The sequence below is a fragment of the Balaenoptera acutorostrata genome, chromosome 18 (genome assembly GCF_949987535.1).
Source record: "Balaenoptera acutorostrata chromosome 18, mBalAcu1.1, whole genome shotgun sequence".
In the NCBI taxonomy this organism is placed as follows: Eukaryota; Metazoa; Chordata; class Mammalia; order Artiodactyla; family Balaenopteridae; genus Balaenoptera; species Balaenoptera acutorostrata.
The window spans coordinates 22378641-22392676 of record NC_080081.1 but is presented as its reverse complement, the minus strand read 5'-3'; the positions used below and the strand labels follow the sequence as shown (position 1 = coordinate 22392676).

General features: G+C 33.8%; 1 protein-coding gene across 1 annotated transcript; it reads right to left on the bottom strand.

Moving 5' to 3' along the window:
• Positions 1-7746: 7746 nt before the first annotated feature.
• Positions 7747-13281, bottom strand: SLITRK6 (SLIT and NTRK like family member 6). Its single transcript, XM_007196863.2, has 2 exons — positions 13142-13281; positions 7747-10786 (listed from the first exon to the last, which is right to left on the bottom strand). Exon 2 carries the CDS (start codon positions 10761-10763, stop codon positions 8235-8237), a length of 2529 nt encoding a protein of 842 aa, XP_007196925.1. The 5' UTR covers positions 10764-10786; positions 13142-13281; the 3' UTR covers positions 7747-8234.
• Between the last annotated feature and the right edge of the window lie 755 nt (positions 13282-14036).

Below are 14036 nucleotides of genomic sequence, written 5' to 3'. Positions count from 1 at the left end.
GATCCTAATCTTTATAACTTGACATTTTTCTCTCTTATATGTTACGCCTTGTCAGACATAATATGTAGTGTTAATGGCACTCAAGGATTAAATATAGAGACTACAGATGTAGAAAACAAGTTATGGTTACCAGGGTGTACGGTGGGGGAATATACTGGGAGTTTGGGATTGACACATACACACTATTATATATAAAATAGTTAACTAATAAGGACCTACTGTATAGCACAAGGGACCCTACTCAATACTCTGTAATGGCCTATATGAGAAAAGAATCTAAAAAACAGTGATATATGTATATGTATAACTGATTTACTTTGCTATACAGCAGAAGCTAATACAACATTGTAAATCACCTATACTCCAATAAAAAATTTTTTAAAATAAATAAATAATTAAAAATATAGAGACTAAAATAAATTATATTGTAAAAAATGAAACAATCCATTTTAAATTGTATGTGATTTTAAAAACCCAACATATTGTTATTTCAACAAATGGCATTCACATGCCAAAAAAAAAAAAAAAACGAATCTGAATTCAAACCTTACATCTTTCATGGAAATTCACTCAAAATGGAAATGGATCATGGACCTAAATATAATGCACAAAACCAAAAACCTCTTAGAAAATAACATGGGAGAAAATCTAGGTGACCTTGAATATGGTAATGACTTTATAGATACCACAAGAGGCATTATCCATAAAATAAATAATTGATAAGCTGGATTTCATTAAAATTAAAAATGTCTGCTCTCTGACATACACTGTCAAGAGAGTGAGAAGACAAGCCACAGACTAGGAAATATGTTTACAAAAGACATCTGATAAAGATGCATTATCCAAAATACACAGAAAACTCTTAAAATTCAACAACAACAAAAGAAACCACCTTATTTTAAAAATGGGTTGAAGAGCTTAACAGACACCCCATCAAGGAAGATATACAGATGGCAAAACAGCACACGAAAAGATGGTCCAAATCATTTGACATCAGGAAAAGGCAAATTAAAACAATGAGATACTACCAAGCTATTAGAATTCCTAAAATCTGGAACACTAACAACACCAAATGCTGGTGAGCATGTGGAACAACAGGAATTCCCATTCACTGCTGGAGGGGCTCCAAATTGGCACAGCCGTTTTGGAAGACAGTTCGGTATTTTCTTACAAATCTACACATACTCTTATCTTATGATCTGAGATTTATGCTCTTTGGTATTACCCAAATGAGTCAAAGACTTATGTCCACATGAAAACCTGCAAACGGATGTTTATAGCATTTTTATTCAAAATTTCCAAAATTTGGAAGCAACCGTAATGTCCTTCAGTAGGTGAATGGATAAATAAGCTGTGGCACACCCAGGCAACTGAGTGTTATTCAGCACTGTAACAAAATGAGGAATCAAGCCACAAAAACATATGAAAGAATTGTAAATGCTTATTACTAAGTGAAAGAAGTCAATCTGAAAAGTCTGCATAGTGTATGATTTCAACTATATGACATTCTGAAAAAGGCAAAACTCTGGAAGCAGTTCAAAGATCAGTGGTTGCCAGGGAGGGATGAACAGACAACGCACAGTGGATTTATGGGGGAGTGAAAATATGCAGTATGATACCATTATAGTGAACACATATCACTATGCATTTGTCAAAACCTATAGAATGTACAGCATCTACAGTGAATCCTAATGTAAGCTAATGAGTTTGGGTGATAAAAATGTATTAATGTAGATTAATCAATTATAAAAACTGTACCACTCTGGTATAAAATGTTTACATTGGGGATGGCTTGGCTTTTGTGGGACCAGCAGGTATATGGGAACTCTGCATTTTCTGATCAATTTTGCTGTGAACCTAAAATTGCTCTAAAATAAAATTTACTAACAAAGAAAAATATAATCCTTAGTGTTATAAAGCTGTCTTTCTAGTATTCCAATGATAAATTCATTGAAATAATTATCTTTATTTTAACTTACAAGCACTACCACATAGATGTAGTCACTTCAGGCAGAGATCTTAGAAAATGGAAGAGTGAAAATACCAATATCCGATACCGTAATCTCTATATGTATCATAATTCTAACAACACTTATATTACATATTGTGTGTACGTGAAGTTTTAAATCAATGAAATATCACGAGAACTATACCCATTGTATTTTTTGTCTATGCTTGATTCTAAGAAATATGACAGAAATTACATTCTTAAAAAATTGTGTTTGGAAAATATAAGAATATTGATAAATAGTAATTCTGAATTTATAAAAAACTGCATAATAAGTTTCTGTATGCCACATGTGTGTGTTGTCCTAATTCACTAACTCATTGAGCACTTTTCTAGCTGTATCTAAAATGTGCTTTTATACCATTTTGAATAATTTAGAATTATGTAACCTATGTCTAAAGTTACTCAAACATCTATTTTTTCTTCCATGAAATGTTGAGTGTCCTACCTAAACACAGAAGCAAAGTATGTGCAAGGGTAAGACATACATTTTCTATGATTCTATATGGCCTGTAAATATTAATCGTCATGACAGGCAGTCTGGTGAAGACCAGTGCCCTGAGAATGAAACAAAACAAAGTAAACAACAACAGTAAGAAAGCATTCCAATTCTGGCCTTCTTACTCTTAATAGTTATGTAATGTAAGGCAAACTCCTTTATTTGTAAAATGAGAAAATTAGAATAAACTCTAGAAGTTTATGATGTGCTGATATCTCAGAATTGTGTTTCCTGCATCATAATACGTCTTCAGATATATATTTTCTAAGCCAAAATACTTCAGAATGCTAGGAATAGGCCCAAAACATGTCCCTGAAAGCCTTAATTGATGAAATCATATGTAGCACTTAAACTGAAATTATTCTTCCAGAATCATGACTCCTCTGAACGTTATTGTTCCTTTTCTTATTCTACCATGTATCAGTATATTAACTTAACAACAGTATGAGTCATGAAAACAAAGTAATGGGGACTTATATATCTTTAGACTGCTCATAACACCAAATAAAGGGATGGAAATACATTTAACATCCATTCACTAATGATAATTTCATCATTGATAACACCACGAATTTAAAATTGAACATGTTCATCTTGGCAACAAAATGATTCATTTTGTGTGTAGCATCTGTTCAAGACCTTTATAACACCAAATATGATGACAAGACAATGAAACACCTGGAGATTTACACAGGCAACTCAAAATACCTTACCATTTATAGATAATCGATTTTCTCACTGGTAGAGCCTTAGAGATGTAAGAGGCAATAATTATTTGTGGAAGGTCAGGTCTTCTGCTTTCCATATTTCACATTTCTGAAATAATTCTCTATTTTAAAATTGTGCAATTTTAAATCATTTTAATTGGAAATACATGAATGATTCTGTGTATGTGTGTGCAGTTTGTTGTTTTGAATTGTTTCCATTCTTTATTCACTAATCTGTTGAAAGACATTCACTAACAGAAGAGTATTTGTCTAATTGTTTATACTTTCAACGCATCTAGGAAAGGATTCTACATCTGGCAGTCTCCTCTATGTTCCATATACATAAGAATAGATGTGTGTATAATAAATATAAATTCAACTTAAAAAAACTAGATGGGGCTTCCCTGGTGGCGCAGTGGCTGAGAATCTGCCTGCCAATGCAGGGGACACGGGTTCGAGCCCTGGTCTGGGAAGATCCCACATGCCGCGGAGCAACTGGGCCCGTGAGCCACAACTACTGAGCCTGCGCGTCTGGAGCCTGTGCCCCGCAACGGGAGGGGCCGCGATAGTGAAAAGGCCCGCGCACCGCGATGAAGAGCGGCCCCCGCACCGCGATGAAGAGTGGCCCCCACTTGCCGCAACTAGAGAAAGCCCACACACGAAAACTAAGAGACCCAACACAGTCATAAATAAATAAATAAATAAAATAAATAAAGTATTAAAAAAAAAAAAAAAAAAAAAACTAGATGGGTTCTAGAAAATAGATAATGGAGTTTATTTCCATATAAGACAGAAAGTTGTTAAAGAATATAATTTTAATAATATAATCATCTTATAATTCAATGATAAACAACTATTATGTCCTATAATTTATTATAGTTATAAGTCTCAGGGAATATTTGGACAAATATCTATGTTTCAGCATGTATGGAATTGAAAAGTCACAAAGAAACATTGTATTTTTAATCACATGTGTGCTCCTCATCAAAGAGATCATTCTTGATTTGGCTGCCCAGATATATAGGACCACTCCTCCTTGTAACTGTCTCCTTTCCTATTATAAAAGATTGTGCTTGTATGATATCCCATCTTCTCAGGAAGAAAACTGCAGCCATTCATGCTTGAACCAACAAAGTGTTCAGGGAAAAGAAATAGAGAAGAAACCTCAAATTCATTGTAAAACCATTTTCCAATTACCAGGAGATCCAAACTTCTCTAAATAGTCAGGATTTTCTGAACATGGATACCCCTTTTCACGTAGAGATCAGCCTCCTCCAAAGATAATTATGTAGAATGTCTTATATATAATAAATATTGTGATCTTCCCTTAGATATATATTTGTTTGATTGTGTTAAAAAAACCAGATTATTGTCCAACAATTCTGCAAGTTATAGTATTCTTCTTCTTTTAAAAGTACCTTTGATTATACCTCTATTAGTTATCATAGAATAATAAATAATACAAATAAATTACACATATGAGACTATCTATCATTATCTATTTCATCTTTAGTAGATCTCCAAAAAAAATATATATGTAGTCATATATATTTATACATATAATTATGTATGTATTGCCAAACATTTCATTCAGGTTTTTCTCTAACATCTTACGGAAAAACCCAAATGAACTTTTTGGCCAACCCAATATATGTAAAGATATAAACCAGTATATTAAAAATTTGCTTTTTAATGACAAGGGGATAGTCATATCACTTTTTTCAATCCTGGATTGAAGTTTAAACGTTTTAAAGTAATTGAATCAAAGCATGAGGGCAGCTTAGATGATACTGATACTTCCATTTACTTACTATTAGAGCAACAAGGAAAAACTTTCCTCTGTGATATGAGATTGATTCAAGAGGGAGAATCAGCATTATTGATATAATCCATTTTTATATAGATTGTAAAATTATCATCCCAGTATGGAGATCAATGGAAGATATCTGAAGAACACTGATAAATTTCCAATAAGTATTTTCATGGTTATTTAGTGAAAATAATTTGTTAAATACACATTAATACAATGTGTGTCTAACAGATTGACAGAATTGAAAGGGTTTCATCCAGTATGATTATACACTACTATCACAGTACTACAAACATTCAAGATTCAGACATGAATCAGAGCTTGCCCTGTTGTGCAGTGAACAAAATGTAACTTCTGTTTAAATTTAAAAAAAAAAAGAACCCTTGGATAATGAAAAGTCTAATTTTTTTTGAATGCCCAGGTACAATGTAAATAAGGCTGAGGATAGTGAATTAGGATTTAAGACTCTGAATCTGACAATTAGTTGCAGAAAGAGACCACCTTGGCCTTGTAAGTAAATAATCAAACAGGGAATATAATAAAAAAATATTCCGTAGTGGGAGGGAGAAGACATATGAAACACAGGTAAAATAACTGAAGTTCTGAGTGATTATCACAGGTCACAAGACCCATTAAGAGGTAAAGACCATCACTAGAGTTCCCAACTCTCAACTACTTGTAGTAGGGAAACAAATTACATAAGAAAAGTTTCATCATGAATTAAACAGTTAAGCCCTTAAAATCTCTTACTCTTTGGAAACCATAACTATTCCTACATCATTGTAAGTAATATCCAGACTCTTATAGGGTTTCAGTATTGGGGTTGAACCTAATTTGGAGGATATTTTTACATGACTCCATAAGCAACTTTGTTCTGTCTTTGATTTTAAGTTGAAAAGTGAATATTATATATACAATGAACGAAGATTTTTAAAAAATCTTTCCGTCACTCAAAAGAGAAGAATGTTCCTGAGGACATGTCTCTGTCTGCATTCATGGATCCATTCCAAAGATCCTGCAGGCACGGGGATTTCTTAAGTCTCTCTAATACCTCTATACACTTGATTAGGATCAGGAAATATTGGCAGATACTCTACTGAGCAATAACATGAATTCTGCTCTTGATTTGTTCTTTTCTTTAGAATGTAACATTTAAATTTATGCTTTGGAGGGTTTACTACTCATTATTGCGCTGAATATTTTTTAGTGGATAAACATGTAAAGCATTACATATGCACCCAGATTTCCTTTTAGTAAGTGTTAATTTAAAAAAGAATTCCCATCTTTGTCCTTTCCAACCTTAAAAGTTAATGGAGAAATTTAGGTTTTCAATGGACCTTTTAATATATAATATTTTATTGCTTTATATTAATATATGCAATGATTTTTTTTAAACTTAGTGATATGATGTCATAATGGACTCATAACTGTTCTTCATACCATGCCACACAGGCTCCTACTGTTTTTAACAGGGAAGTCTTCTCATTCAAAATCAAAGCAACAATGTATATTTAGCTAGTAGTGCAGAAAGTTGAGTGTTGAAGACCAACACATTTAATAGAATATTCATGAATCACTAAAATAGTGTAAAGTAAATGAAAAAATCCTTCCTCATAGGAAATATGTTCCTTCCTAACCTTGTGCATGGATCTGAGTGGTGTTCAGGAAACAGAACTAAATTACCTTAATTCCATTTTGCCTTGTGAAAATCTGCTGTATGATTGATTCTATAATCAGAAAGAAGAAAATAAAATCATTTCTATTTGTATTGAGTGCGAAAATGATTTGCCAGAGAGGGAAAACCACGGGTCAGACTTAAAGTTTGGCTCCATGTCAATCACATTAAGACACATAATGGCCTTTTTGCACGTGGTGAAGAAACTGCTTCTGTGTGGGTGACATCAAACAGAAATCTTGTTTTTGCTTGTTTGTGCTTGTGTGCCTGCGTGCATGTGTATGCGTTAATCCTGACTTGACTGAATTACAGATTAGACTAACTGAAGAAAGCACATTTAAAAAGAGGGTTTTCATTTTAGTTTTATTGTAGTGAGCAGTATTTTTAATTTTCTTGAAAGGCACCCAAGAATAATTACCTTTGTGAACCAAAAATATACAAAACTGTACAGAATAAATAGATCATAAAAATCTAGCTATACTTTCTTGTAAAATAAAGCTACATTGTCCCAGTCTTGAGACAACTTAAACCACTTACCCTTTATATGTGCCTTTTGCTACTAATTTATGGCAACTACCAGTTTACATCAATAAAAATAAAATAATATTTCCTATTTGCTTTACACCAGCAAATTCTTACTTGCCACAAGAAACATATGTCTACTGTGGTATTCAAATTTACAAAGGATTAATGCTATGAAAGAAACCAAACTTAATAGATGCACTAATCATATTTACAGTTGAATATCAGTAGCATTTAAAAAATATCTCAAGAATAAGAATTAAACTTTGAGCACAAATGACACACCTTAATTCACAGCAGCATTAACAAGATTGTCCACACAAAATGTGCTGAAAAACCAAAAAGTTTTCTTATTCATTCCACCTGAACTGTTAATCATTTTTATTTTTAAATTCAGAAAGCATAGCAGTGGCATTTTTTAATCATCAAAGGTTCAAAGTTATGAGCCACTCAGCCTATATAATTCAACCTTCCATTTTTTCTTTACTGTTACTATTTGTAATTTTAAAGTTCCAGTTCCTTTTGCCTTTATTGCAAGAAAACTAGGTGTGTCTAACAATTTACATTTTTGTAGTATATATACTGGTTTTATAAACAATATATTTCTTACATATTATAATTACATATACAGGTATACTTTTTGAATGACAAAATCCAATTCTATTTAATCCATGGGTAATATAACTCAAGAAAATAAGGGTTGCTTAAATTTTGAACCCTTTTAGATGTGCAAGAGGACTTCTATGAAACACTTTATGTATATGGGAAAATATTACTATAATCCTTGAATGATTTACATGCAAGGATTTATTTTATTGGGGATAGATAAAATTGCCTGAAGACAATGCAATGGCTTCTCCCAGTGATCCCTGAGTTTCTTTTTCTTCTTTTTTTCCCATAGGATTACTGCTGTGCTTAAGTTCTGATTGATGATACACTCATATAAGGCACTTATTTACAAGGTCTGGACTTAAGACAGAATCACAGCGTTTTTGCAAAAGCTTTCAAACTCTCTATGTTTGTTGCTCCAGGACTTCTAAGTAGTCAGGTTCAGCATGTAAGTTAGCTTTCAGCTCAAAATACTCATTTTTAGTCTGTTCCACTAATACCTTCCTTGGCCTTGAGTACATTAATGTCTCCATCAACTTTAACTCTTCATGGGCTCCTGGATAATGTACCTCCATATCAGGCTGAAGTTGAGCAATGTTTTTCCTTAGGTATTCTGTGATTCCCAGTTGCTGAAGTTCTCTTTCTTTCTCTAAAATGTTCCTATATAATGAACTGGCATCCTGGAAGGATAAAAATTCAGTGGATTGGTCTGTGACTTTGTACTTCATATTTGATCCTGTGAGTGGGGAATGATTTTCTCGTTCTAAGAGACTTCTTTGGAGATGTTTTGCATCACTTCCCTCTTTCTCATTCCTTTCTTCTTCTTCTTCCAGATGCTTCGAGCCAAAGGATGGGCTTCTATAGACATGAACCACGGGGCTCACCATGTGCTGCTCATAGAGTGATGCTGTGGGTCTTTCAGTAGTGTGGTGAGTTGTTTTATGGCCGTACATGCTATATTGGAGATGCACAGGACTGTTGTCTCTCATCTGTTCATCAGCTTGTTTCTTTTTGTATCTTCTCCTACGGTGAAGAACAAGAACCACTATCCCTGCAGCACAGAATACGATAGTTATGAATACAATCAGCAGTCCTAGTATTAAAACAGATAGTGGTACAGCATCGGTAAGTGATTTAAAAATAGTGTCCACTGTAGTTGTGGTTGTAGGAGTATTGACTATTACGTAACTAGTTTGAGTTGGCAGGGATGGGTTATTGACCAAACCTGGGCAAAGAAGTTCACTGTTGAGTGCTTTCAATTCCTTTTTGTCTAGGTGCTCCGGAGAGGTGCAGAGTATTTCATCTGTCACTGTGTTCTTACTTAATTTTTGTATCCATTGCTGCAATCCAACCAGGTCACAGGAACAATCCCAGGGGTTGTCCTCAAGGTCAATCTGAGTCAGTAAATCAAGGTCATCCAAGATATTACTTACAGGTAGATGGGTAAATTGGTTTGTTTTAAGGTTTACCCTCATTAGAGGAACCCCTGAAAAAATATGTGGTGGTAAAACCTGCAGGAGGTTGTTGTTTAAATAGAGGACTTTAAGTTTAGGCATTGGGTTGAAGCTACCAGGTAATATTTCCTTAACGCCGTTGTATTCAAGATATAAGTACTCAAGATTGTGGAGACCAAGGAACATACCTCCACTTAACTTAGTCAGATGGTTACCATTCAGATAGAGCTTTTGTAATCTTGTTAAATTCATAAACGATCCTTCTTCGAGAACCTCAATACGATTGTTTCCCAAGTGAAGCATTTCCAAAGTGAAGTATTCCACTAGATCAGACTTCATTAAGGTGTGAATAATATTCCCTGCAAGAATAAGCTTTCTAGGATTTTGTGGAGGAGGTTTTAGATCTGATAAGCTTTCAATATTGCGCTCTTGACAGTGTATTAGAAGTCCTGATGGGGAGAGTACTTTGCAGTTACAAGGAATAGGACAGTAGAGTCCTGGAAGTTGAGTGAATGGCTTTGTAATATAAGGTATTAAACCTGGTGCTTTGGTGGGTGGTTTTAAAAGAGACATGGTCTTGGTTGACATGCGACTATCACTTATTGAAGATGTTACTGCCAGATGCAATGATCCTGAAGGATCCTCGTGTTCTTCGTACACTGGTGGAGTGGGGCAAATTGATTCCTTTTTCAGCCGGCTTAGTATGCTTCCTTTGAAAAATGGAGGGCTGTTGCACACAATATCACCAATTATAGACTGAGGGGGCATGTTTTCCAACCAAAGTTTTAGCTGTAATAAGTCACAATTGCAGGCCCATTTATTGTCCTCCAACTGGAGATCCAATATTCTGCCAATGTGTTCTAAAAAACCAACATAAGGCAATGTTTGCAACTGATTTCCACGAAGATCTAGATGGGTTAAAGGAACAAATCGAAATATGTTTGGAGGAAGACTCTCAATAGCATTGTCATTTAAAATTAACACTTTAAGTCTGTTGAGCTTGCTAAAGGCACTTGGTTCAATCACTGTAATAAAATTGTTATCTGCTTGTAGGAATTCCAGGTTTTCCAGTCCATGGAAGGTATCCTCTTTAAGAATTTCTAAAGAATTGTGATTGATATGAAGTTGCTTAAGATGGCCAAGGCCATTAAATGCACCAGTCTCAATATCTGCAATATTGTTAAATCCAAGGTGTATTGAGATAGCATTGGTAAGCCCAGAAAAGTCATTTGTGTGAAGCATTGTCAAACCATTATTTAATAAACTTAAGTGGAAAGGTCGTGATGGTGGCACGCTTATTTGGGATAACTTCTTGATACCTTTCTCTTCACAATTTATTAGCATCGTGCTGTCTTTTTCCTCACAATTGCAAAGAGAGTCACAAGAACCTCTGGCTGAGGCAGAGGACATTGGTGATTGGGACTGTGAAGATATACAGGCAAGGAGAGATGAATACAAGAGATGAATCCAAAGCTTCATGTTGTCCTGTGATGGGTCTGATTCTGTAAGATAAAATGCAATAGCAATGGGCTTTAGTGGCCAGGAGCAGGGAGGATATGAATCTGACATTTTCAAAATGATAGGTTTTCCTCTAAAAGGCAAAATGTTATTATTCTGAATATATAAATACATTGCTGAGTCCACATTTTCTTTTACAAATATTTTTACAAATATTATGACTGGCAGGTTTATTTTACTTTTAACTTGCATTGTGATAAAAATCTAAAATTTAGGTCAGGGAGAATTTAAAATATTAAATCAATTGTCTTCACATCTACCAAATAATCTGCATTTTAATAGACATGAGGGGAGCTGGCTAAATGGACCATTGATACTTTGATATGATGCAAAAATGTATACTTGAGAAGACCCTGGCTTTTTTATTTTTTAGCTCAAACTAGATGAATCTAAGGCTGAAGGATTACAATAAAAGCCAAATATGTAGGTATTAGCTAGAAGCAGAGAGACCTGTAGGGAATTCAAAGATGATCGTTAGAAAGAATGTATGTTTGCATGCATTATGCACTTCCTTTAGTTTTATTTTTGAACTGGGTATCACAATATAACATCTAATAACTCTGTGTTTAACCTGCTTTGATTTTGGCTTAAGATACTTATTAATTCCATTATTTATTTAAAAACTTTGAGAAAAAATATGTCTCTATGTAGTAAAGCTGAACTTTATGAAAGATTTTGTTTTAACTATGTTGTCTAGGGCAGTTTGTATAAGCCTTGTAGTATCAGATGTATATGCTTAAAGGTGTCCATTCAAATTTCACTTCAGTCACACTTTATATTGAATTTCTAGAGGTGGAATATTCACTGCTACTTTTAAATTCTACTATGAATAAGGTTAATATCTTAAAAACTAAAGAAGAAAAATTGATGTTTAACACATATTTCAGGCTATTATAAAAGAACAAACAATGCCTCATATAAACTTCTAGCAAATGACTCCCTAATGAGGTCTTGAACCAGGCTTTAGGGCACTGAATGTCATCACATAATTAAGCAGTTGATCTTTATTATAAGGCTTAATTTGCAAACAATGAACTCTAAAGCAAGCTTCACTATATTAAAATATTTGAGGATATCTCTAATTTAGGAAATAAAAAATGACAGTTCAAGATAACAATATCACATATTCCAACTCCTTAAAAATTTAATACCTGCACCTGACATAGAAATTAAAAAAAAAAAAAATTCTAACTCTAAAATGACAGCAGTGGTGTGGTAAATACTTTGAAGTCTAATGGTATCTAATTTTATTCCCTTATTTTAAATATTGCACTTTAAATTTATATAGACTAAATCAAAAGGTAAAGAAACACCACATCTTATAACTATTCAATTTTTGGAAATGATAACTGCTTTCATGTTTCTGGATGGAATGTGAACTTTGAATCTAATTAAAAATCACGATTAGATAATACATCCCAGAATCCAATCAATAATCCTGAAAATAAACTTTCATTCCATGAAAATACATTGTCTTATTGAAAACATGTATAGTATGAAGTTTCTGAAAGGTAAAAGGCAACCAAAGACATCAAACAATAGAGTCCCTTTCTATACAAAGGGAAAGTTAGCAGGCTGAATGTTTCCATAGGGAAATAGTTTGATTTTAAACATCTCTGAGGGCTATGCTTAGAATCAAGCAGCTTGAAGTTGAAGTCTTCAACTTGTGGATTAGCTTCCACAAACACTGAAACTACTTTTCCATAGATTACCAAGAAAGAATACTATGCATTTCACCAGGCACAGTATCTTAAGAAAAGAGTAAATAACTTCCAGATGAGACTCTCTCCTCTCATTATTATTGTTTAATCTTATATGCATTTTATGCTCTTCAAAATGCCCTAGGGAACAGTTTCTAATCTTTTCAGAAATACACACAAATGTGAAAAGTGATTCTATATTGACAATCTGATACAGTGTTAAAGAGGTCAAAAAATCTCTATTTACATATTTTCAAGTCAGGAAAAAATAAAAGTGGTATACAAAATACAAAGAATCTTTTCATATTGTGCTTGTATTTCAAATACAACAATGGTGTTTGGAAGTAATCTTCCCTTCAAAAAGCACAAATAATTCAGTTTCCAATAACAAACTGCATGCTGTAAAAGAAATAGTAGCATATTATTTTACTCGTCCTCTACAGCCAGCTGTTGGACTAAATGTCTGCTGCTCACAGAAAACAGGCATCTGCTACAGCATTAGTTGTGCCAGTGAGCAAGAATGAAACTGGATATCCTTTAATGCAAAGTTATTTTTTTTTAAAGAGGCAAACAGAAATTCAATCACTTTGGGATAATGCAAAAATAGGTATAAGGAAAGCCTGGAAACATTCATCTTACCTGTAAAGCAAAGACTTCCTGACGTTATCTGTAATGCACAGCTGGAAGAGATGTTCAAAGTAAATTCAGTTTCTTTATTAAAAAAGAAAACACCGACCACCACGTACTTTCTTCTCAAATATCACTTTTTGGCAAGTCCCATCGCTTTATAAAGTTAAAACCTCTGGTCAAAGACAAAATGCTGAGCATTTCATTGAAAATATTTCAAGCAGAGTGCATACTAGATCATCCTGAAGCCGTTGTCCTTTTATTCCCCAATTAAAATTCACGGCATACTTCACAGCTATGCTGACTTTTTTTGCATATAGTTAACCATTTGCAAGCTGCTGAGTGCAGTAAATAAACAAGATGTGTAACAGAGCTGGGATTGATCACTCTTGCTTTCTTAGGCTGTAGATCCAAGCTGCAGCAATGTTCTCTTTCCTCCCTTTCTAGTCTTTCTTGTTAGTTCAGTTTGTTATTAGTCAGATTGCCAAGGGCTGGGAGGTAGGCGCAAATAAAGAGACTTCTTGGCTTTTGACTCAGCCTTTAAGCCCTTCCCCATCAGAGCGTTTTAATAGGCCAGTGTCATTTAACACAAGAGACAGCTCCACCTTGGGACTCAACTCCTCCTCCTGCAAATGGTTTTTCCTCTCCCTTTAAATACCAAATACAGTGCAAGTGAATTTTGATGCAAATAATTACATGTTTCTTTAAATGTTTAATAATATTGTGTGTTATACAGCAGGCTAAATAATACACTATATTAAATTCTCATCTAGCACAGTACTGTACTGTTTGCACATGTGTGCAGAAAAACTGCAAGTATGCTACCAATAGAATAGTTGCTTCAGTTTTATTGTTTTTAACTGGTATTTATGGTCGAAATTGTGCACTATTTAAATCTTAAAATGTT

What these genes read in the sequence shown, in the direction of transcription:
- SLITRK6 (XM_007196863.2), bottom strand. Translation starts at nt 10,763, where the DNA reads ATGAAGCTTTGGATTCATCTCTTGTATTCATCTCTCCTTGCCTGTATA.